The sequence below is a fragment of the Octopus sinensis genome, linkage group LG3 (assembly GCF_006345805.1).
Source record: "Octopus sinensis linkage group LG3, ASM634580v1, whole genome shotgun sequence".
NCBI classification, from domain to species: Eukaryota; Metazoa; Mollusca; class Cephalopoda; order Octopoda; family Octopodidae; genus Octopus; species Octopus sinensis.
Window position 1 is genome coordinate 4,688,041 of NC_042999.1, and position 27,254 is coordinate 4,715,294.

A 27,254-nucleotide genomic window follows, 5' to 3' on the forward strand; every position below is an offset into this window, starting at 1 on the left:
CTATCTATCTATCTATCCATCTCTCTCTCTCTATCTATCTATCTATCTATCTATCTATCTATCTATCTATCTATCTATCTATCTATCTATCCATCTCTCTCTCTCTATCTATCTATCTATCTATCTATCTATCTATCTATCCATCTCTCTCTCTCTATCTATCTATCTATCTATCTATCTATCTATCTATCTATCTATCTATCCATCTCTCTATCTATCTATCTATCTATCTATCTATCTATCTATCCATCTCTCTCTCTATCTATCTATCTATCTATCTATATATATATATATTATATATATATATAAATCAAAAAAGCAACAAGGATATCCAGAAGATATCCTTGTTGCTTATTTTGATTTTAATCTCCTTATTTTAAATTGTATGGGTAATACCATACTAAATTCTGGTGTCTCAACTTAAGTATCATATTCATCTGAATCTATGTGTGTGTGTATGTATATATATACATATATATATATACACACACACACATATTATAACACACATGCATACATACTTAAATGGTGGGAGTTGACTCTTGACCAAGTAAGACCACTTCTTAAACTCAGTCTTTGTAGATTTTCAGAGCAAGAACTTCCTGTTTGTGAATTTACTTTGAGTGGATAAAGTATTACACAGCAATGAGCCAACTTTTCAGCACAATCAGTTATAAAATCTGCCACAACAAAGGTTAAGACAACCAGGACCCAGCAGTACTTCAGGGCTTTTATACATGTCTACTTTTTCATAGAAGAATGTTCAAACAGGAACTGGCATGTGATTTTAAACTGCCCTTGGTAGTGAGGCCCTGTTTTATAGTTATCAGGTTTTTGAGGAGTGTGGAACCACCTCTTAGCCTCTATTGTGACCAGGTCTGATCTAACCCAGGGTGGGAGCACCTGTTACGGTCCCAGCTGTGGATTAGCAAGTGAACAAATGGGAATAAAGGACATACATAATCCACATACATATCCAGCTTGTGGAACAAGCTGCCAGACGAGATGGTGAAGATGCCGACGACCGCTTTGTTCAAAGCCTCCCTTGACCTCAAGTGGCCTGAACTCTTTACATGAACACCACCCTGTACTTAACTCCATGTCCCCCTACATGGCCTTGCTATTTGCTTTTGAGCCAAATTAACTAACTAACTAACTAACTAACATATACAAAAGGGAATCAAAAAGTATACGGACTATTTTCAATGTATTTACACAAAAGCAGGGGATAAACAAGTACATCATTTTCCCATATAGTCCCTTTCCTTTTCGATGCATTTGGTCCAGCGGTCCACAAGTTTGCATATTCCCTCCAAGATGAAGGTTTCCGGTTGGTCGTGCAACCATTTATACACCGCTTCCTTCACATCTTCATCCATAGGAAATCGACGACCTCGTAAACCATCTTTGAGCGGTCCAAAGATATGATAGTCAGAAAGGGGCGAGATCTGGTTTGGGCTGTAGGCAGCATGTTCCAGCACCTCAAAACCCAATTGGTTAATGGTTTCAACAGCCTGGGTGGCCATGTGTGGGAGTGCATTGTCATGCATCAACAAAACTTTCTTCGACAGTAGGCATTTGGTGCAAATTGCTGGCTTCATTTTGTTGGGCAGCGAAGCATTGTATCTTGCACTGTTGATCTTACAACCCTTTTCCAGAGAAATCAGATCACTGCTTTCTGTTCTTCTTTGGTGTACATTGCTTGTGGTGCAGCCATACTTACACTGTGAAGCCAGAAAGAAAAATGGCACGATCAGGCTCAAACTTTGATCACGTGACCACAATAGTACCAACTATAAGCACACATGCACAGAAGGCAGTGTGACAATAACAAGATATGTTAAGGCGAAAGTGTGGATAATTTTTGACTTCCCCTCGTATATATACATTCATACATTCATACTCAGCAGCAGCAGCACAACTATTTTGGCTGTCTGTCAATATTGGTGATAACTTTCCATATATAAAGTTACGAGTTATAGTATCGAAAGAAGATTGCTCCGCTTCACTAATTAAGCAATTTAAATCACTAATTAAGCAACTTAAAGCAATGTCATCTCACTTTGGGATGTCTGGCACAACACCTCCTCCCTTTCAGATTTTTTTTCTTTCCCCGACTGGCCTCATGCCGGTGGCACGTAAAAAGCACCATTCGTTCGTGGCCGTTGCCAGCCTCGCCTGGCCCCCATGCCGGTGGCACGTAAAAAGCACCATCCGTTCATGGCCATTGCCAGTGCCACCCCAACTGGCCTCGTGCCGGTGGCACGTAAAAAGCACCATTCGTTCGTGGCCGTTGCCAGCCTCCCCTGGCCCCCGTGCCGGTGGCACATAAAAAGCACCATCTGATCGTGGCCGTTGCCAGCCTCGCCTGGCCCCCATGCCGGTGGCACGTAAAAATCACCCACTACACTCATGGAGTGGTTGGCGTTAGGAAGGGCATCCAGCCGTAGAAACATTGCCAGATCAAACTGGGCCTGGTGCAGCCTCCTGGCTTCCCAGATCCCAGTCGAACCTTCCAACCCATGCTAGCATGGAAAGCGGACACTAAACGATGATGATGATGATGACAACATTATCATTTTTTTCTTCAGAATGCCACAGGTAGTACCAGTTTACATTGTTTACTGGTAGTTCTACTAATACATAGCGGCCTGACTTAAATCCTTCACATGGATTTATTAATATTATTATTTTTTTCTTCCACACAGAATTATTTTTCTCCTCAGAATGCCACAGGTAGTATCAATCTACATTGTTTACCGATAGCACTACTAACATATAGTGACCTGACAGAAATCCTACAAATGGATTTGTATTATTTTTCACTATGTGTAGGTCAGTTCTTTGTTAGAGTTCCAGTTTTATCAGATATTTTTTTTCTTCAGAATCTTTTTTCAATAGAATTTATATATTTTTCATTGTGTGTACAGTATTTTTCACTGTGTATAGTTCAAATCCTACTTTGGGATTTTTAATATTTTTCACCGTGTGTAGTTGTGTCTTCTTACACAATCCATCTGTGTTGTATCTTATCAGCCACTGCTTGTAGTTCAAAATCTTTCTTCGACAGGATTTTAAAATATTTTTCACTGTGTGTGTTCAAATCCTCATCACCACAGGTATGTCCCGCATTATGATGACATATTTCGTCATCTGCATGACTGGCCCATACGGTGTATCTCGCCGACTGACACTTCTTGCTGTGGTCTTACTTGGTCAAGAGTCGACTCCCACCATTTAAGTATGTATGCATGTATGCATGTGTGTTATAATATGTGTGTGTGTGTGTATATATATATATATATATATATATATATATATGTATATATACACACACATACACACACACACATACACACACACACACACACACACACACACACACACACACACACACACACACACACACACACACAAAGATTCAGATGAATATGGTACTTAAGTTGAGGCACCAGAATTTAGTCCACTATTTATCAGTAGTGGAACAGCCCACTTCTCACTTGGGGGTGTCCACCACAACAAAACCACCCAACCCTTGCCAGCATGGAAAGCGGATGTTAAATGATGATGATGATGATGATGATCCATGGTGGCATGACTTGGATTGCTATCACGTATGCATGTGTATGTGTGTGTGTGTGTGTGTGTGTGTTCGTGCTTAAATGGGTAAACCAGTGCTGTTTCCCTCCTACACCACTTATCTAATCAGTTAAAAATCTAGTGTTACTACTTTTATCAGCTGATTATTTGATTTGATTGTTTTTTTAAGGTATCCACTTAACTATTTTACAAACTTATGAAACTAGGCAGTTATCAGGCCGAGTAAAAAGCAAGCAATGTTTTGAAACATGAGATTCATCCTAATATATTTCTGGAGCGTGATTAGTGAAACGTGTGGTCAAGCATTGTCATGAAGAATGATTGGCCCTCTTCTGTTGACCAGTCTGGAACAGAGAAGTAACAGTTTTTTGTTCATTTTGGCAATTTCATAGCAATATATTTCTACAGTAATGGTTTTTCTGGGTTTTAAGAAGTTATAGTGGATGACTCCAACAGTACACCAACAAACAGTTACCATAACCTTTTTGAAGAACTCGGGTTTAGGTTTTTGGTGCTTCATTTTAGTCCACCACTGGGAAGAACATTTTTTATTATTGTACAGAATCCCATTTTCATTGCAAGTTACAATACGGTCAAGAAATGGATCAGTCTGGTTCTAGAGAAGTGACAAGCAAATTTCATATCTGTGCATTTTCTGATTTTCATTCAAATCATGTGGTGCCCATTTTTTAGGCTTTTTTTATTTTCCAATCGCATGCAAATGGTTACAGGCAGTTTTCTGGCTAACTTGAAGTTCTTTTCCTAGTTCTCAAGTGGTTTTATGTGGATCTTTCTCAATGGCGGTCTTTAACTGACCATCATTGACGAAATATGGGCGTCCACTACACTTATGAGCTTCAAGGCTCAGTACTCCACTGCGAAATCGTTTAAACCATTTTCGAGCTGACCACTCATTGGTCATATCCTCACCAAATGCTTCATTGATATTGCAAGCAGTTTCAGCTGCTTTACGTCCTTTTTTGAAGTTGAATAGCAAAAGTGGTTGTGCTTTGACAGTTCCATTTCAGATGATTGTAACAACGGTGAAAAAAATATCAATGTTAATTTATTGATGCATTTAAGCAAGTCTATGCCTGTATTATCAGACAATTGCAAAACAAATGTTCAAAAAATTTCAAAACTCTGCAAAAATCCAGTACAAATTCTTCATGGTTCAAAACATTACTTACTTTTTACTCAACCTGATACAATTTGTTGTGGGTTTTGTACCAATTGGCAGAACTGTAATCCATCCAGGCATCATTTTGTTAGGCAAGGCAGACATCTCAAGACATATACATTATTATTATTGGAAAAAATTCAAAGTCTTACAGCTGTTTCTGGGATATCCCCAAGTATGAGATATTCCATCATCAGAGACAAATAGGGAAAAATAGGGAAAATGAGAAGGATATATATTAATGAAATGGTGACATAGAGGATGGGAGTAAAAGAATAAGGAGATAAAGAGAGAGAAGAAAAAAGAAGCATGAAAGTTCATAGTTCAATTTTCCAATGTTGTAGAAACATGTTTCTATAATTTACAGTTTTAAGTAAATTTCCAGAAAATCAATTTAATTCACATACACAAATGATACACTTACTTATATACATGCACACACACATACACACACACACACAGAGGAGATTAAGTGATATAGTTTAAAACTGTTTGAAACTGTTACCTAAAATTAGATATGCTTTAGACTTTACAAAGCTTTGGAATGATATTAAACTATAATACATTGTGTGTGTGTGTGTGTGTGTGTGTGTGGCATTATATGTATATGTGTATGTGTGTAAATCGTATATTTTCTTTTGTTTTGGTACAAAATTGTGATCGTTATCTTTGACCTTTTCCTTGTTTCAGTCATCAGACTGCGGCCATGCTGGAGCACTGTTTTGAAGAATTGCTAGTCAAATGAATCAACCCCGGGTTCTTATTTCTTTTTTAAAACTGGTGCTTATTCCATCAGTCTCTTTTGCTGAACCACCAAGCTATGGGGGCACATAAAAACACCGCCATTGGTTTTCAAGTGATGGGGGAACAGACAGACACAAATACACACGTGCACACACACACATATCATACCCACAACCACACACTCACACACACACACACATATCATACCCACAACAACACACTCACACACACACATATCATACCCACAACCACACACTCACACACACACATACACACACACACATATACGATGGGCTTCATTCAGTTTCCGTCTACCAAATCCACTCACAAAGCTTTGGTCACCCTGAAGTTATAGTAGAAGACCTATTCCCAAGCTGCCATGCAGTGGAATTGAGCCCAGAACCATGTGGCCGGGAAGTGCACTTCTTATCACACAGCCACAGCTGCTCATGTCTTGGTGAAGAGACACTGGAAAGAGAAAATGGCCGAAATATCTCAGCTATTTCTTATCAACTCCATTGGAGATACAGTAATGGCAATGGTCATTGTGGAGCATTGGTTGTGAAACCGAATGCACGGAGAGATGGGGAAGAGAGCTGGAGGATAGATTTGGAAATTATGGGAAGAGGTTGGGGAAAATTTTGATTGAGGGAAAAAATAAGAGTGAAGACTAGAGAGAGAAAGGAAGAGTAATGTATATATGCATATGTGTGTGTATGTGTATATATATATATGTATCATCATCATCATCATCGTCGTTTAACGTCCGTTCTCCATGCTAGCATGGGTTGGACGGTTCGACCGGGGATCTGGGAAGCCAGAAGGCTGCACCAGGCTCCAGTCTTATCTGGCAGTGTTTCTACAGCTGGATGCCCTTCCTAACGCCAACCACTCCGTGAGTGTAGTGGGTGCTTTTTACGTGCCACCTGCACAGTGTATATATATGTATATATATATATATATATATATATATGGCCTGCTCGCTTAGCCAGCGGGGTGGCGTCATTTGAAGGCTAAAACAATGCGAACGCATGGTGACCAGCAATGTGTAGCAACATCTCATAGCCTGGTCGGTCACGGTGATCATGGTGATATATATATATATATATATATATATATATATGTATGTGTATATATATACTATATCAAGAATGAGTTGGTGTGTGTGTCTGTGTCTGTGTGTATATATATATATTTGTATGTATGTATGTATGTAAGTATGTATGTATATATGTGTGTATATATATATTATATATATATATATATATATATATATAATATATATATATATATGTATGCGTGTATGTGTATATATATATATACACACACAGACACACACACCAATTCATTCTCTATATAGTATATATATGTGTGTGTGTAGTTATGTATGCATGTATATATATATATGTATGTATATAAGGGGAAGCTTTATGAAAATAGACAAAAGACGAAGGCAGGTAGAAAACAAACGAACAATTGTATTAGTATGGCGCTCAGGAAATATAAATAAAACAAGTCTTTAACGTTTCGAGCCTACGCTCTTCAACAGAAAGATACACAGAGAGAAAAAAAACACAGAAAGAAGGAGAGAAAAAAATGCGTGCAGTAGCTAACGTATATATGTATATATGTAAATATGTATGTGTATATATGTATGTGTGTGTATATATATATATATATATATATATATATATATATATATATATATATATATATATATATATATATATATATATACACACATATAGATATATATATATATCCAGTGAGAGAGAGAGAGAGGAACTATAGAAAGGAAGTGAAGATGCACTATGAAACTGTAATGAACTCCCAAAATTAAAGTATGCGCTGTAAGTTCATAAGAACCTTATTTTTCTGGAGGGTATCAAAGGATTTACAAAAATAAATGACAACGATTATCAGCATCAGAGGGATTAAAGGGCAGCAAAGTTGGTTTATGTGGGATTTAAAATTAGAGAAAAAGGGGAAAAAAACTAAATAGAGTAATTTATTTAGTTTGGTGCTTTTCAAGTACAAACATCTTTACTACCATTAATTTATATTTATATAGTAATTCATGGAGTCATTAATGTATTATAATTAATGAATATATACCGTTAAAAGGCATGATGCTGTGGTTTTTGTCTGAGAAAAATATCTTCATAAACATATATTAGAATTACAATATATATTAAAATGAGGCAAATATCATCCCAGCAGCAACTTCAGATGCACTGCAGCCGTTTTGGACCTTGTCAATGACATGTACCCATCACCTCATGCTTAAACATAATTGTCTCTTTTGATATATAGCAAACAAGGAATAATATATTGACTGAGATTAGGGGAAAATTTGGTGGAATAAAAACTAAGTGTATGCAATTGAAACAACATTAAAATGAAATAGCCATCTGTGAACTATACTTAATATATATATATATATATAAAATGGGAAAGTTTACGAAAATAAACAAATGACGAAAGCAGTTGGAGTACAAACAAACAAATGTATTAGTATAGCGCTCAGGAATAGAAATAGAAAAAGTCTTTTACGTTTCGAGCCTATGCTCTTTGACAGAAAGATACACAGAAAAAAACAAGGACAGAAAAAAATGCGTGTAGGAGCTAACGATCTATCATGGCATCCTAACTTCGGACATATACATATATACATATATACATATATATGTGTGTGTGTGTATAATTGAAATATGCATAGCGGGACTCATGGAGGCAATGACCAAGACCTTTGGCATTATGTTGTGCTTGGGAAGAAGATCCATCAAACCGAGTAAAATCACAGTCATGGCAGATACTGGCGTCACCCATTACATTCTCGGAGTGGTTGGCATTAGGAAGGGCATCCAGCCTTAGAAAACCATGCCAAATCAGACTGGATCCTGGCACAGTTTTCCAGCATGCCAGCCCAGTCAAACCATCCAGCTCATACCAGCATGGATAACAGACATTAAATGACGATGATATCTGTGTGTGTGTGTGTTGTGTAGTTGTCACTAAATGTGACTGTAGATGCTACTAGTACAGTCAGAATTAGTGACAACTGGATTTTGCCTATACAGTTTATATTGCTCCCAGCTGCCACATATATATATATATATATAAATATTATTATTAATAATAATAATAATAATAATAATAATAATAATAATAATAGGGTAAAATTAATTAATTAATTAATTAATAATCAATAATTTTACCAAGTAGTTCAGTACATTAAAATAACGTTTTTGAGAAACATTATACAAATATTCTATAATTATCAGCATAATTATAATCAGCTAATTGCTTCACCAAGCACCAAATTTAGAAATATCAGTTAAAATACTTTTTCCGCTGCCATAAATATGTCCCAGACGGTAACACACATTTTTACGTAGGCAAAGAAAAAAAATAACGAATCCACACAGATTAGCCACATACACATTTCGGGATTAAAGTAAAGTTATATTTCCTTACTTATCAGTGCAGGATTTCAAATACAAATTTGAGAGTGTTAGAATTAGATATGTACGCAATCAAGTGTTATTGCATAACTGATATATATGCACTTCCAAAAATATACAGCTGAGATATTTATGGTAGCGGAAAAAGTATTTTAACTGCTATTTCTAAATTCAGTGTGTGGTGAAGCAATTAGCTGACCTCTGATTTTAATTATGCTTATAATTATAGAATATTTATATATATATATATATATATATCATCATCATTATCATCATCGTTTAATGCCCAACCACGTCCCACCCATGCTAGCTTTCCATGCTGGCATGGGTTGGACGATTTGACTGAGGACTGGTGAACCAGATGGCTGCACCAGGCTCCAATCTTGATCTGGCAGAGTTTCTACAGCTGGATGCCCTTCCTAATGCCAACCACTCCGAGAGTGTAGTAGGCACTTTTATGTGCCACTGGCACAAGGGCCAGCCAGGCGGTACTGACAATGGCCATGCTCAAATGATGATTTTTATGTGCTACGTGCACGGGAGCCAGTCCAGCGGCACTGGCAACGACCTTGCTCAAATGTTTTTTCACGTGCCAGTAAGGCGACACTGGTAACGCTCACGCTCAAATGCTTTTTAGGTGCCCCGCTCTAGCAACGATCACATTCGGATGGTGCTCTTAGTGCTCCACTAGCATGGATGCCAGTCATCAAATTTGATTTCGATTTCACTTGCCTCAACAGGTCTTCGCAAGCAGAGTTTAGTGTCCAATGAAGGAAAGGTATGCATAAGTGGGCTGATTACACCCCTGGCATTGGCCATGAGGTTAGGGTCTCATTTGGCTTGCCGGATCTTCTCACCAGAGTAAGCACATAAATGTGAAACAAGGTGGACAAAAGAGTACTCAAATACCAGAGGTAGAGTAACATGCTTTGCTTAAAAGCAGCAGAAATATAGCAAAAGCTGTTACTCGGAGTTTCATGTTCCCGTTCATCGGACAGTTTTGTTAAAATAAATATATGAATATTTATATACATTTATATACATTGCCAGCCTCGCTTGGCCCCCGTGCCGGTGGCACGTAGCACCATCCGTTCGTGGCCATTGCCAGCCTTGCCTGGCCCCCGTGCCGGTGGCACGTAAAAAGCACCATCCGTCCGTGGCCGTTTGCCACCCTCATCTGGCACCTGTGCCGGTGGCACGTAAAAAGCACCCACTACACTCATGGAGTGGTTGGCGTTAGGAAGGGCATCCAGCCGTAGAAACACTGCCAGATCAGACTGGAGCCTGATGCAGCCTCCATGGCTTCTAAGACCCCAGTTGAACCGTCCAACCCATGCTAGCATGGAGAACGGACGTTAAACGATGATGATGATGATGATGATGATACATATAAATCTATGTAATTTCTTTCAGATATTTTCACTAAAGTAACTTCCCATGAATCCGTAGAGAAGCTGCTGTCAAATGGTCGTGGTGGAGAAATAGAATGCGCATCTAAATGTTTGCTCACACACGATTGTCAGGTGATTGTCGTTAAGAGGGATGGAACTTGTAAACTCTACAGTGTTGGTAGAGCAAACAGAAACATTGACTGCAGGTCTGCAGGAAACCAATGCTTTTATAGAGACAAACCAAAATACTGATTAAAAGAAAAAACAGAATTGTAAAAACATTGCAATCTATTGAATGTATTTTTGTTTTTTGTTTAATTTAAAAATAAAGTTTACATTCTTATTTTGTGAGGTATCTATTTTCAAACTGCTTTGTATAAATTCTGCAATTTTGAATTCTGGTTTAGAAATTTGGAAGCTATTCATTATAAAATCATCTTCAGTAATTAACTGGTACTTTATTTTATCAACCCCGGGAAGTATGAAGGGCAAAGTTTGACCTTGGCAGGATTTCAACTCAGTGGCGAGCTGGCACAAATGTTAGCATATCAGGAGAAAGGCTTAGCGGTATTTCGTCTGCCATTAGGTTCTGAGTTCAAATTATGCCGAGGTCGACTTTGCCTTTTATCCTTTCGGGGTCGATAAATTAAGTACCAGTTATGCACTGGGGTCAATATAATCGACTTAATCCCTTTGTCTGTCCTTGTTTATCCCCTCTATGTTTAGCCCCTTGTGGGCAATAAAGAAATAAGGATTTCAATTCAGAATATAAAGAAGTAGACAAAATTCTATGAGGAATTTTATCTATTCCGCCACAGTCTTTGTTGTTGCATGGCTTGCATGCCTCAATGATCCTGAGAGGTATACCGACAGAGCACAAGCCCCTGGGAGAGACTCCCTTGATGAACGAATCAAGGGACAGAGGCCAGACTTATATGGAGCAATTCTTCTCAGAAGTAAAAATGGGTTTATGTAGGGCTAACATCTCTAGACAGAAAACAAAGCAAAATAACAGAATCATGAATGGCCCTTCAAAACTAACAAGTCCTGGGAGAGGAAGGTTTTCCCTTAGCATCAATGGATTCAGCTCATCCAGTGATGCAGATATGGTGCCTGTGGAGTACTGTATCTTGGCTGGTATCCAGTGCACACTTGGTGACCCTGGAAAATCTGGGCCAGCAACAGTTCACAGCTCTTGAGTCAGTCTATACCCGCTATCTGCAGTAGGTCCCCAAAGTGTACAGTTCAAATATTTTCTACTACCACCATAGTTGCCTCCATAGCTCAGTGGTTAGAGCACTGGTTTTGTAACCAGGGGTCATGAGTTCGATCCTCACTGGGGGCTTCTGTTACACAATTTTAAACGGCGGTGCATCAACATGGCTGCAGCTCTGAGCCGAAACGTAAAAAAAGAAAACAAAAAGCAAGATCTGCACCCTTGGTTAGCTTCATCTGGGTTCATGTCCAAAGCTTATATAGGGAGCAAAGGGCTTAAGTGAATATGTATTTTATCTAATTGGTTTTATAGTAATTATAATATCAGGCTCTTGGCTGGTTATGTTAAAGTTGTTGCTGTTGTTTCGTTGGTTATGTCGAGTAATCATGGCTTTTCTGAAACAGACTTTTATATCCTCTTTTACTCTTTTATTTGTTTCAGTCATTTGACTGTGGTCATGCTGGAGCACCGCCTTTAGTTGAGCAAATCGACCCCACAACTTATTCTTTGTAAGCCTAGTACTTATTCTATCGGTCTCTTTTGCCGAACCGCTAAGTTACAGGGACGTAAACACACCATCATCGGTTGTCAAGCGATGTTGTGGGGACAAAGACAGGCACACAAACATATACACACACATACACACACACACACACACACACACACACACATATATATATATATACACATATACGACAGGCTTCTTTCCGTTTCCATCTACCAAATCCACTCACAAAGCTTTGGTTGGCCCAAGGCTATAGTAGAAGACACTTGCCTAAGGTGCCACGCAGTGGGACTGAACCCAGAACCATGTGGTTCGTAAGCAAGCTGCTTACCACACAGCTACTCCTGTGCCTATTCTTTTATGTTAGATATATAATATAATGAAGCTGGGGAAAAGAAAGTATTTACATGATGCACTACTATTATTACTATTACATGAGATTCAATGCTTTCAATTGTGGCTCACACTGAACTGCTTACCAACCCAAACTCCAATCACTCACTGTTCTTTATTTTATAACAATGAGTCAGTCCACCTTTACTCACTTGATGGGAGGTCATACTCCTTCCAGAACACAGACCCATGAAACAGAGATAAGCTCTAGAACATTTGGTGGTGTAGTCTCCATATTTTGCTTTCACAATATGTTATATTACAAAGCACAACCCAAGATAGAGAAATACATAAATAGATGCCATCCTGGGAGTTGAACTACATAACTGTTGTATGTCAAACAATACTTTTTATCTGTCTTAAACTATGCTTCAAAAAGTCTTATATAATTTCATATTTAAAATCTTTTAACTGTTTACATACTCACACCAAGTGGGACAGGAATATGGTTGCTACCATTCTTGTCTCTCTTCCAATACTCCCTCCTCCCACCAGCACTTTTACTGTTCCATCTCTACACTTGCACACCACTCAAAACATTCTGTTTCTCCCAACATACTCTTTCTTATTTCTCTCACCCACCCACTCTGGTCATGCTATCTTGAATTAATGAAGACACCCCAGGGAGAAACAAGGGCCTTTTAGTCATATCGCGGACACAACAACCTCTCTGGGGTTGGTGTCAAGATAAAAAGCACTTAGTACACTCTGTAAAGTTGATCAGAATAAGACAGGTATCCAGCCATAATAACCATACCAAAATTGGAATATCCTCCAGCCTTCAAAGAAGACACCAACTCCAACAGTTCCTATCTCCAGAGAAGGATTCATTTCTTAACTCTTTTGTTACTAACCCGGCTGAAACTGGCTCTGGCTCTGTAGTACAAATGTCTTGTTTTCATAAGTTTTGAATTAAAATCTTCTATCAAACCATAGTCACAATTTATGTTCCTAACAGTAGCTTAATGATAACTAAGTTATTTTACTAAATTCTTTGTTATCTTTAAAGTAATTGGAAGGCACACAGAGCATCTCAAAATACAGTAACGAAAGGGTTAATCAACTTTTCATTAGGTGAGCCAGGGAGTAGCCTCTATACATCTACTTAACCTGCAAAAACAGGAGACAATTCCTCCTCACATCACACCAAACTTACATGGAAATAAAAAAAATTGAAATGAAAGAAACAAAGGAAGGAAGAAAGGAAGGAAGGAAGAAAGAAAGAAAGAAAGAAAGAAAGAAGGGAGACACAGAACAACATGATAAGGCAGGGTGGTCACAGCTGGAGCTTCTTTTGTTGTAGGTTTGCTGAATATGGACTGATTTGAGGACCTAAGGTTAAAGAACAGCAAATCTCTTATCAGTCTGTACTCAAACTCTTCTATTCTGACAAACTAAAGTTGCTGTCAGTTTTCCTACAATAAACTCTGCTTATCTGAAATTTGTAACCAAATCTCGCTTCTACATGGAGCTATCCAGTTCATTTGTCCATCAGCTCTTTGTATGGTTTATCTTGCACCAGATATTATGTGATGTTATACTCATATGCTGTCCATCAGTCTAAAGTGTGAACATAATAATTTACATACTTCTAACCCGCAAACCATTACTGTACAGGGGTTAGAGTATTGAGGCAGGGAGCATTTTAGAATATTGTGACAAACCAAAATTAAGAGAACATCATCATCATCGTTTAATGTCTGTTTTCCGCGCTAGCATAGGTTGGACGGTTCGACCTGGGTCTGGGAAGCCAGGAGGCTGCACCAGTCTCCAGTCTGATCTGGCAGTGTTTCTACGACTGGATGCCCTTCCTAACGCCAACCACTCCGTGAGTGTAGTGGGTGCTTTTTATGTGTCACCGGCACAGGTGTCAGGGGAGGCTGGCAGCAGCCACAATCGGTTGCTCTGGAGATAGGAACTGTTATTACGTGCCACCAGCACAGAAGCCAGTCAAGGCGGCGCTGGCATTGGCCACGTTCAGATGGTGCTTTTTACGTGCCACCAGCACAGGTATCACAACTACAATTTCCATTTAATATTTAGTTCCAAATTTTGGCTCAAGGCCAGCACTTTCAAGGGAGGGATTAAGTCGATTATATTAACCCCATTGCTCATCTGGTACTTATTTTATTGACTCCTTAAGGGATGAAGTTGACCTTGGTGGAGTTTGAATTCAGAGTGTAAAAATGGCTGAATATAACTCTTTATTAGGAAGAGGTAGAATTGTTAAAGATCTACACTGAGTGCCAAATAAAATCTATATGAAAGACTATTGGGAAGCAGCAAGCTGGCAGAATCATTAGAACGTTGGGCGGCAAAATGCTTGGTGGCATTTCATTTGTCTTCATGTTGTGAGTTCAAATTCCACAAAGGTCATCTTTGCTTTTAATCCTTTTAAGGTTGATAAAATAGGTACCAACTGAGCACTGGGGGTCAATCGACTTACCGCCACCCCCAGAATTGCTGGCCTTGATGATAATTGTAGTTGTGATACCTGTGCCGGTGGCACATAAAAAGCACCATCCGAACGTGGCTGATGCCAGCACTGCCTTGACTGGTGTCCATGCCAGTGGCATGTAAAAAGCACCAACCGACCATGGATGTTGCCAGCTACCTCTAGCCCCTGTGCCGGTGGCATGTAAAAAACATCCACTAAACTCACGGAGTGGTTGGCGCTAGGAAGGGCATCCAGCTGTAGAAACACTACCAGATCAGACTGGAGCCTGGTGCAGCCTCCTGGCTTCCCAGACCCCGATTGAACTGTCCAACTCATGCTAGCATGGAAAAAGATCATTAAACGATGATGATAATGATGATGATGATGTATCAAAATTTGAAACTAATCTAAAAGACTTTAGGAATCAAAATTATGTTTTTGTGGTGGCAACAACAAGTTTTCTGGTTGAAGAAAGCAAACTAAATTCCCCGCTGGGTTTTCTTTTTTCTATTACTGATATTATCTTTGTCACAACTCCTAACAGAAGTGTCAATGTTTTTCAGTGACAGAGCAGAATTTGAACTCAGAATGTGCAAATCTGGAACAGACACTACATCCTATCAGACAGTCCTGTCAGTTCATTGTGCCAGGCTTGGTACTTTAGTTATCAACCCTCACAAAAAAAAGTAGTAGTAGATAAAAAGAAATGTTGATTTAGACAGGATTTGAACTCAGAAAGTTAGGACAAACACCACAAAGAATTTTATTGGAGGCACAATGGCCCAGTGGTTAGGACAGTGGACTGTGGAGGCGCAATGGCCCAATGATTAGGGTAGCAGACTCACGGTCATAGGACCCCGGTTTCGATTCTCAGAGCAGGCATTGTGAGTGTTTATCAAGCAAAAACACCTAAAGTTCCATGAGGCTCCGGCAGGGGGTGGTGGCGATCCCTGCTGTACTCTTTGAAATGCAAAGACCTATTGAGGCAAGTGAAATCAAATCAAAATCGTTGATGTGGCCGATGACAGTACCGCCTGATTGGTACTTGTGCCAGTGGAACGTTAAAAGCACTTCTGAGCGTGATCGTTGCCTGGGCCATGGATTGGTGCCCATGCCAGTGACATGTAAAAAGTACCATTCAAGTGTGATTGTTGCCAGTGTCGCCTTACTGGTACATGTGCAGGTGGCACGTGAAAAACAACATTCGAGCATGGTCATTGCTAGTGCCACCGGACTGGCTCCTGTGCAGGTAGCACATAAAAAGCACCTTTTGAGCTTGGTCATTGCCAGAACCGCCTGACTGGCCCTCATGCCAGTGGCACATAAAAGCACCCATTAAACTCTTGGAGTGGTTGGCGTTAGGAAGGGCATCCAGCTGTAGAAACTCTGCCAGATCAGCTTGAGCCTGGTGCAGCCTTCTGGCTCACCAATCCTCAGTCAAACCATCCAACCCATGCTAGCATGGAAAGCGGTTAAATGATGATGATGATGACTTCAACAACATCACAGCATTATTGATTGTAAATTTATCCTGAAGACATAAACTTCAAAATAATACTGGCATTCTTTTGGTTGCAACAAAGGTTCCAGTTGATTTGATCAATGGAACAGCTTGCTCATCATGAAAATTAATGAGTAAGTGGCTGAGTACTCCACAGACACACATATTCTTAATGTAGTTCTCAGGGAGGTTCAGTATGACGCAGTATGCGACAAGGCTGCTCTACTCATATACCTTGGGAGATGTGCTTTCAGGGTTAGGGTAGAAGATATACCCCCAGAAACTGATGTAGCCTGGCTAGCAGCTGCCATACTGCTGGGCATGGAAGAGAAGGTAGTGGTCCTCCAGGCCACCAGAACACCCCACAAGAACTGGGAAGGGCAGAGCCTAGGTATGATATTCCAGGTGGCCCTGGAAGGCCTTGAAAATATGGTCGAGACCATCACGGTTGAAGAGGTGACACTCAGGGTCAGAGTAGAAGGCAGGATCCTGTAACCTGAAAGGCCACATTAGAGTGGACTGTCCTTGACCACCCATGAAGACTAAAGAGAAACCTGAGAGCAGGAAGGAAAGCGTGACTTCAACACTGATGAAAACCAGTACTAGTGCCGAGGAAGAGGAGGTGAATGAGGAAAAGAATGGATGGGAAATGGCTGGGAAAAGAAGAAGAAAGAGAAAGAAAAAAAGGTGCGGGAGTGGCTGTGTGGTAAGTAGCTTGCTAACCAACCACATGGTTCCGGGTTTAGTCCCACTGCGTGGCATCTTGGGCAAGTGTCTTCTGCTATAGCCCCGGGCCGACCAATGCCTTGTGAGTGGATTTGGTAGACGGAAACTGAAAGAAGCCTGTCGTATATATGTATATATATATATATATAAGTGTATGTGTATATGTTTGTGTGTCTGTGTTTGTCCCCCTAGCATTGCTTGACAACCGATGCTGGTGTGTTTACGTCCCCGTCACTTAGCGGTTTGACAAAAGAGACCGATAGAATAAGTACTGGGTTTACAAAGAATAAGTCCCGGGGTCGATTTGCTCGACTAAAAGGCGGTGCTCCAGCATGGCCGCAGTCAAATGACTGAAATAAGTAAAAGAGTAAAGAGTAAAGAGTATACTTTGTAAATGATGACACCTCCCCCTCCCACACCTATCTGCCTCCCACCCATACCCACTTTACCTCAACCTCTCCCTACAGACACCAACCCTCTCCATACCCCACCTGACATAAAGACAAGTACAAGGACACAGGAACCCCCAAACTTCTCCACCCTTGCCCTGTGAGAAAAAATATGTTATACTGTAGAACAGACAAAAGGAACAACTTTATAATGAAACAGAGTCGTGGGACAGAGCGATAAAAGTGAATATAACGGAAGTTAGGGGATTGCCAGAGTGTATTCATTGTACGATGGCAGACACAGAGTATCTTTCGAGAGTAAAGGATTGTGAGGAGGACTTTGAGTGGTGGGTCAAGAAAATAATCACCAGCAGAATGCCAGAATGGGTAGGCGATCTTGAACTTTGAAAGAAATTTAACAGAGACATTTTTCAGAAAGATGAAAGCTAACTGTTGCAAACAGTGTTCTGAACTGTTACAAGTAGTGTTTGAAAAAGAAGTTGTATTAACAGGTTCAACGAAGTCACTCAGAGGTGGGGCCAAATGGCTTCTGCCACTCGAGTACCGTGCTAGTAGGGTGCCAAGAGCACCATCCAAACGTGATCGTTGCCAGAACGGCTATCTGGCATTCCGTGCCGGTGGCACGTAAAAGACACCATTCAAGCAGGATCATTACCAGCATCGCCTTACTGGCACCTGTGCCAGTGGCATGTGTAAAAGATTAGAGCAAGGTCGTTGCCAGCACCGCCTGACTGGCCCCATGCCAGTGGCACGTAAAAGCACCTACTACACTCTCGGAGTGGTTGGCGTTAGGAAAGGCATCCAGCTGTAGAAACTCTGCCAGATCAAGATTAAAGCCTGGTGCAGCCATCTGGTTCACCAGTCCTCAGTCAAATCATCCAACCCATGCTAGCATGGAAAGTGGACGTTAAACCATGATGATGATGATGATGATCCTTTCCATCTGGTTTTTTGTTTCTGTCCCCACCATGTGCTGTCCCTTCCAAAGGACTCTTGGTATGCTGTTTTGCTCTATCAGGGTTTACGCTGGCCTCTCTCATACAAGATCATTCTTCTTCCACTGACACTGTCAGAATAGACCAAACTCAATATTGTTATCTTTATGTTATCTAGAAACACTTCTGTCAAGTCTCTTCTACAAATACAAAGTACAACTAATATTTTCCCACATTCATTCATTTATTATTAACACACAGAGACATCTTTATAAAAAACTACACATCTCTACAATAACACAACTGACTTCTTTACAGGAAATCTCATACAAGACATACACATTGTCCGTAACCTGCTGCTGTGAATAAACTTTGCTATTGAACAAGGTTGGGTTTTGTCCATCTGTCTTTGTAAACCAATTACAATTGAACGAACACACACACACAGTATCAACAAACTGCTACCACTGACGTCATCACTTCAGCCAGACTATGAACACTCCATTGGGCTATAGCTACACATTAGCTACGAAGATAGTGAACTCACCATACTGGTGACCCCTTCACTAGACAGGTGATGAAGGCACTAAACACTTAACAACTGGTGCTGGTTTGTTTATGTCCCTCTAACTTAGCAGTTTAGTAAAAGAAACCAGCAGAACAAGTACCAGCCCTAAATAAAAAAATAAGTACTGAGGCCATTTTGTTTGATGGTGCTCCAGCATGACTAGAGTGCAATGACCAAAACAAATAAAAGAATAAAAGAAATAGAAGAGAAATACATGAGAAAGTCCACAAAGGATGACCCATTCCGCACCAGGTCAGTCAAGGAATTCTCCACAGATCCAGAATTACCCTGACTGCAAAGGTTCTGTCTCAGCTGTGTTGCCTGCCCAACAGGCAACACATATGCTGAGAGAAGACCCATTTACTTGATCCATCCTTGCCACTCACACCTTTCAACAAATTCACTGAAAGGCCAGTATCTCCCTCCCCCTCCCCACCTTCTCCAAATTGAACTTGAAGATGTCTCTGACATTATGAGCCACAAGCAGTAATAGGGGAGCATCATAGCTATGATCACGAGCAGTAATAGGGGAGCATCATAGCTATGATCACGAGCAGCAATAGGGGAGCATCATAGCTATGATCACGAGCAGTAATAGGGGAACATCATAGCTAGGATCACAAGCAGTAATAGGGGAGCATCATGGCTATGACCACAAGCAGTAGTTGGGGAGTATCATAGCTATGATCACAAGCAGTAATAGGGGAGCATCATAGCTATGATCACAAGCAGTAATAGGGGAGCATCATAGCTATGATCACAAGCAGTAATAGGGGAGCATCATAGCTATGATCACAAGCAGTAATAGGGTGGCATCATAGCTATGATCACAAGCAGTAATAGGGGAACATCATAGCTATGACCACAAGCAGTAATAGGGGAGCATCATAGCTATGATCACAAGCAGTAATAGGGGAACATCATAGCTATGATCACAAGCAGTAATAGGGGAACATCATAGCTATGATCACAAGCAGTAATAGGGGAGCATCATGGCTATGATCACAAGCAGTAATAGGGGAGCATCATAGCTATGATCACAAGCAGTAATAGGGGAACATCATAGCTATGATCACAAGCAGTAATAGGGGAGCATCATAGCTATGATCACAAGCAGTAATAGGGGAGCATCATAGCTATGATCACAAGCAGTAATAGGGGAACATCATCGCTATGATCACAAGCAGTAATAGGGGAGCATCGTAGCTATGATCACAAGCAGTAATAAGGGAGCATCATAGCTAGGATCACAAGCAGTAATAGGGGAGCATCATAGCTAGGATCACAAGCAGTAATAGGGGAACATCATAGCTAGGATCACAAGCAGTAATAGGGGAGAATCATAGCTATGATCACAAGCAGTAATAGGGGAGCATCATGGCTAGGTGTTGAGAGGAATTCTTTGGAGTTTGAATAATTCACTACTAGAAACAGGTGTTTCGTTCATCATACTTAAGCAACCCTTATTCAGGGACCTTTTGAGGAGGATGGGCTACTTGATCTGTAAAGTCATGTGCTATCTTTATGTGAGATCACCGTATTACATGCATATGGTTGTGATGCATGTGCAGATGGGTATTTGGGGTTTCATATATTTGTACCCCATTTTTTGCATGTGCTGCTCTCTCACTCAATAATAATGATTCCAAATTTTTGCTACAGGGGCATCTTGGGGGAGGGGATTGAGTCGATTACATTAACCCCAGTGCGTAACAGGTACTTATTTAATTGATCTGGAAAGGATAGAAGGCAAAGTCGACCTTGGCAGAATTTGAACTTAGAATGTAGTGGTAGAAGAAATCCCGCTAAGTATTTCACCCGGCGTGCTAACAGTTCTGCCAGCTCGCCACCTTAATAAGACTGGCTCCTATGCAGGTGGCATGTAAAAAACACCATTTGAGCGTGGCCATTGCCAGAACCGCCTGACTGGCCTTCGTGCCGGTGGAATGTAAAAGCACCCACTACACTCTCGGAGTGGTTGGTGTTAGGAAGGGCATCCAGCTGTAGAAACTCTAACAAATCAGATTGGAGCATGGTGCAGCCATCTGGTTCGCCAGTCCTCAGTCAAATCGTCCAACACTTGCTAGCATGGAAAGCGGACGTTAAACGATGATGAATAATGAGTTCTTTAGTTTTTAAAGTTTTAATCTGTTTATTTTATAACAACATAATTGATATAAAACAATGTTGCTTTATTTGGTACCAGCTCACTACCCTTGCTATACAAAGATACTAATTGATAAAGAAAGTATTCGTTTAAACAATTAAATACTATAATCCTTCTCTCAGAATTTATTCAACTCAAAACTCGAACAAAAGAACACTTCATATATTTGAAACATCGCCCATACGTTTTCTGAATATCAAAGACGAGGCCGTGGTTGCCCATTTCCCCCAATAAAGGAAGATGATAAAAAGTCACATGTTACAACAATTCGAGTGTGAAATTCCGTACATATTCAGGAATTCCTCAGCGGATAAACGTCAGCAATCACGGCTGATGATGTAACTAATTTTATGACAATAACAATGAATCATCTTCGTGTCAGTCATGGTAAGGAAAGCGTCGGAATATTGTTCAAAGATATGGAATTTAGAGCTTATCAAAAAAGATCATAGACAAAAACATTTTATTATTTTATCAACTTTATAAAATAATTCCTACTCAATTACTTCTCTCAGCTACAACAACGTAACTCAGTTATAATTGCTGTGTTGAATAAAGAATAACAAACTATATACTTAAGTCTACTATGGAGTATACCCGAAGATTTTAGCCGTCACTATGTTCCTTAATTATTTTACTAGATAATTAGATGTAAAGTTTTGCTATTTTCACAGTAAGTTGACATACATTTATCGGATGCATTTAGTAAATTTATTTAATTAACGATGCATTTACGGTCAAAATGTTTGGGTCTGCCCCATAATAAACTTTAGAATGGAAAATAATATCGCTACGTAGTATGTCAGTAGTTTATGTAATAAAACTATAAAAGTATAAAGTTTTAGAATTGGTAGAATGCTTCAGTGTGCAAGGCGACGACTTTGTAGAGATCCTAGAGTTGTTTGTAAATCGAACAAAATGTTTAACGACTTCACGTTTTAAGTTCAAATTCTGCCAAAAGTAGACTTTGTCTTTTGTGATGGATAAAATAAGTACCTATTTCTTTACTACCCACAAGGGGCTAAACACAGAGGGGACAAACAAGGACAGATAAACGGATTAAATCGATTATATCGACGCCAGTGCGTAACTGGTACTTATTTAATCGACCCCGAAAGGATGAAAGGCAAAGTCGACCTCGGCGGAAAAAATAAGTACCACCCTAAAAATTAGGGGACTTGTACCTTTTGCAGAAAGAATTATTAGGAGTGGCTGTGTGGTAAGTAGCTTGCTAACCAACCACATGGTTCCGGGTTCAGTTCCACTGCGTGGCATCTTGGGCAGGTGTCTTCTGCTATAGCCCCGGGCCGACCAATGCCTTGTGAGTGGATTTGGTAGACGGAAACTGAAAGAAGCCTGTCGTATATATGTATGTATATATATATATGTGTGTGTGTCTGTGTTTGTCCCCCTAGCATTGCTTGACAACCGATGCTGGTGTGTTTACGTCCCCGTCACTTAGCGGTTTGGCAAAACGAGACCGATAGAATAAGTACTGGGCTTACAAAAAAGAATAAATCCCGTGGTCGATTTGCTCGACTAAAAAAGGCGGTGCTCCAGCATAGCCACAGTCAAATGACTGAAACAAGTAAAAAAACAATATATATATATATATATATGTGTGTGTGTCTGTGTTTGTCCTCCTAGCATTGCTTGACAACCGATGCTGGTGTGTTTACGTCCCCGTCACTTAGCGGTTCGGCAAAAAGAGACCGATAGAATAAGTACTGGGCTTACAAAAAAAGAATAAGTCCCGGGGTCGATTTAGCTCGACTAAAAAAAAGGCTCCAGCATGGCCGCAGTGTCAAATGACCCGAAACAAGTAATAAGAGTAGAAAAGTTTACAAAGTAAAAAATAACAAAAACAACAAAAACAATAATCGCTTTAAAAAAAGTTTTATCTATGTATATTGACATAGTAATTGCATTTTAGGGTGAACAGTATAACGATAAGTGATAAAAATATTTAATAAAAAAAAAGAAGAAAAAGTGAGTCGATAATTGAATAATCGGTCGCTGGTTTTATTAAGTAGGCAGCAGCTGTTGTTGTTGTTATTGTTGTTGTTGTTGTTCGGGTGGCCTGATCAGGTTTTGTGTGTCATGTGATCCACTCTCCTGTCATTGAGGAAGAAACCGTCCGATTTCTCTCTTCACTCTTCTGTCTCCGTCGATCGATTCATTCGTGTCTCCTTCTCTTCTTCAGGTTTTACCGCAAAAAAAAAAAAAATAATAATAATGTTCGGATAAAATAAAACAACAAACAAGCACCGACCTACAAAGCAATTAACGCCTCTCTCGCTCGCTCTCTCTCCTTGATCCGAAATCAACGGTTGATTCATTCATCAAGAGAAAGTGACACCAACTTGATTATTATTTATTTATATTTCTCTTGTGTATATACAACATAACAACCCGTGTGATACATTTCTACATCCACGATGTATTTACGGGGTACATGTCTGTACTTCGTACTATTAATATCATGGGGTGTACTGAAGGTAAGACATTATCATTATTATTATTTTTATTTTTATTATTATATAGGTCGACTTTGCCTTTTCATCCTTTCGGGGTCGATTAAATAAGTACCAGTTACGCCCTGGGGTCGATATAATCGACTTAATCCCTTTATCTGTCCTTGTTTGTCCCCTCTGTGTGTAGCCCCTTGTGGGTAGTAAAGAAATATATTATTATTATTATTGTTCTAGTGTAACTGATTTCTTTCTTCCACCCTTATTATGGCTCTGTCCGTTTGTGTTGTGATATTGTTATGTAATAATCTTACTTCTTGATTTGTTACCTCAGTTACTTTCTATTTGATTAATCACCTGTCCTACCCACTTATATATATATATATATATATATTTGGCAGAGCTGTTATTTTATTAATCAAAACGAAGGAACCACTTTTGTTTATGATGAATTATCAGGGAACTGTCCCGGCGAGCTGGTTTCGAAACTTGCTTTTCGAGTCCCGATTTTTAGATAATTCACCCGAGAAACAGAAAACACGAACATCCTATCATTTGCACATTACACACAGCTAATGCAATTTAAATGTCGCTTACTATTTTCGTCTGCTTATATCTGTGAAATAAATAGGGGTTTTATCTTTTTTTCTCACATATGATAAGGTTTCTTTGCTACTCTTATTTTTTAAGTCAGCTTTTTTCATAAAAATATCCAGTTGCTATTTATTTAACGTATACTTGGAGCATGAAATCTTTCGTTCACTATTGTTAATATTTATATACAAGACCTATAATCATAATTTACCTTCGACAACCGTTGTCAACCAATATTCTATTATATTTTGGTAAAATATGAACTTTACATTTTAGTCCTGTTAAGTTAGACTGTAAATTTACGTTTACTGATTCAAGCGTGAACAATATATTCCACTTTCTCCGGTGTCTGTTGACTGTTTGCAAATGGTTCCATACATTTAAATGTCACGCATTCATTGAAAAAGGCGTCTGTGGTAGACGTTAAGTCAATCGGCCTACTAGAAATAGCAGCCAAATCTCTGACTAACGCATTAAAGAAAATGGAAACGCTAAATGATGTAATCCTAGGCATGCTGAGATAGACTGAAATCCGATATGGTTATGATTTAAATGCCTTTTGGTCATAGATAGGTCTTTTTAATCGGAATTCACATGGGACTAAGCAACAAGGAATAACTTTTTGCCTTTGTCAGATGATAAAGTGCTTGCGCCCATCACCGTATGCACACCCTCTGACTAATGGGAGAAAATTTCGATTTTTTAGGCTCTAAGTACTGCTCTGTATGTTTGCAATAAAATGCCTCCCTCTAAACGCCCCCAAAGGCGACGTGGAGCTGTTGTACTGAATATTATAAAGGATGTTTTTATGTGATTCATGAGTTTTACTGTCAAACTGGTTTTCTTTGTATATGAAGGCTACCTGTTTAAAATAGTCTTGTCAAAAGTTTCCTTCGGACACTTAAAACGTTTATACAAAATCGATGAATTATTCCAAATCCTCAATACTTTCAAGTATTAGAATTCCTCCCCACTGTTCATTTGACTATAATCAGTCTATATTGTTTATAATCTCTGCAGTTTCAGGTTACTTGAACTTTGTCCTATAACAAATATATTTTCGGTAGAACTTTTTTCTTTCTCTGCTCCTGTGCTCCAACACGTGATATTTCAGATAAGAACTGGATCGTCTATTAAAAGTGCACACTCATTCATAAATATAATTTATCTCTTACAACTTATATTTTTGTAATGTAAATGTAAATATGTATGGTAAAAATATGGAAAGATTTATATGGATTTCCACCGGCCTGGGGAGAGGCTCCTTTAGGGGCTTCGAAACTTTAAGTAGCACGGAATCCAATATATATATATATATATATATATATATATATATATATATATATATATACAAGATAATCATTTTACCTTTGCCCATATAATACAGTAAATGAATTGATTGCATCGCAATCATTAACATTTATGTATTAACTTTGTTGGGTACTTCACTAGCAGTATATTGGATATGTTATCCCATGGAGGGTTGCATTTACAACCCCTATCTCAATTTGTAACTATATAATATATATATATTTGATGTAACTGTTTGAAAAGTTGTCTCTGTTTAGTCCTAGATCAACCGTGGTCAGATAAAGTTTATGATCAGATCTTTCTATTTACAGCCGTATATGCCTGCATTTGATTATTGTCTTTACCGTTTTTAAGACACCATGGTGTGATTTGGCTGCCTTTTCTAGCAGGTCGAGCGACTGCGTGGTGGCTCCCTCGCTGACTAGGTTATTTGGAAAGAGAATTCTAAAAGTACACGGTTACCAGTTCAAATATGCATATTCGGACCAGTATGTCCCAAGCATATTTGAACTGGTAATATCCTTGTATTTATAAACATCGCTGATTAGCGCTGCTAACCTGTAATTAATTGTAGAAGTGTTTTTGTTTAATTAGCCCGGCATACTTCGCCAATTAGCCCGACTTCTGCTTCCAATGCTAATTTATTTTCCTTTAAACACTGTTTTGTTACTAATTCTCACATCACTACATGGTTTCCTGCGACTCGTTTAGATAGAATACATCCTACAAAAACTAAACCGTGGGGGTGAAGAGGGATGGTCACAGCTAGAACGCCTTTGTCTGCTCAACCTGAACTCACATGATGCTGAACATATTTCCTGTAGCAAACTTCGCTGTAACTTTTATAAGGAAATATTTCACCGCCTCTCGGTATATACTTCGGAAGAACAACTGATATGACGATTGGTTAATCTTCACATTTTGGGTACTTGTCGTTACCAAAGAAAACAGGTTGTAATAATGGTTTCAAATTTTGGCACAAGGCCAGCAATTTCGGGAGAAGAGTAGGGTAAACCAATTACATTGACCCCCTTCTCTCCAATGCTTAACTGGTACTTTTTTTATCGACTCCTTACGGAGTTGACTTCGGCAGCATTTGGGCTCTGAACGTAAAACAGGTTTATAATAAGTTGGGTTTTTTTTCTATTATTCTTAAAAAGAATCTATGCAACTATCCACTGCAATTCCTTATATCTTGTGCAATTAAACCACCAAGAAAGTAAAAGTTCCATTTATTCAACTCTAGCAGTAAGTTAAATAATGCATCTTCGAATATTTGTATTAAGTTGTATTGTTTTGGCACCAATAAAGTTTGAAATAGCGAATGCTTCGGTTTTATTTACGTGATTTCAAGTTCGTTTGCTCTTTGATAGATTCATTACAACCTGTGCAGATGAAACTTTTTATCCCTGTTCTATCATCTTAGGCATTCCTCAACAGTCTCTATTTTGCTCTCTCTATACCCTAACCACTAGGTGTGTCTGTGTGGGTGGGTGGCCTAGCAGTTAGAGTGTGGGTTACACGATTATATGGTCGTATGTTCAATTCCCGGATCATTAACAACCAGCCATCTCATCCTTAACATTCCACTGGGTCAAGAGAGTGACATCCAACCCAAATGCAAATATATGGGAAACTACC

General features: G+C 39.3%; 2 protein-coding genes across 2 annotated transcripts in view; both read left to right on the forward strand.

The window, feature by feature from the left end:
• Window positions 1–10,757, forward strand: part of LOC115209117 — a 44,348-nt gene extending 33,591 nt beyond the window's left edge. The window contains exon 4 of the mRNA XM_029777249.2: window positions 10,402–10,757. Within this exon, the coding sequence (XP_029633109.1) occupies window positions 10,402–10,631 (230 nt within the window). The 3' untranslated portion in view covers window positions 10,632–10,757. The remainder of the gene's footprint in view (window positions 1–10,401) is intronic.
• Window positions 4,001–27,254, forward strand: part of LOC115209266 (NPC intracellular cholesterol transporter 1) — a 98,190-nt gene continuing 74,936 nt past the window's right edge. Inside the window, exons 1-3 of the mRNA XM_029777567.2 lie at window positions 4,001–4,007; window positions 18,070–18,075; window positions 23,657–23,735. Of these exons, the coding sequence (XP_029633427.1) occupies window positions 23,676–23,735 (60 nt within the window). The 5' untranslated portion in view covers window positions 4,001–4,007; window positions 18,070–18,075; window positions 23,657–23,675. The remainder of the gene's footprint in view (window positions 4,008–18,069; window positions 18,076–23,656; window positions 23,736–27,254) is intronic.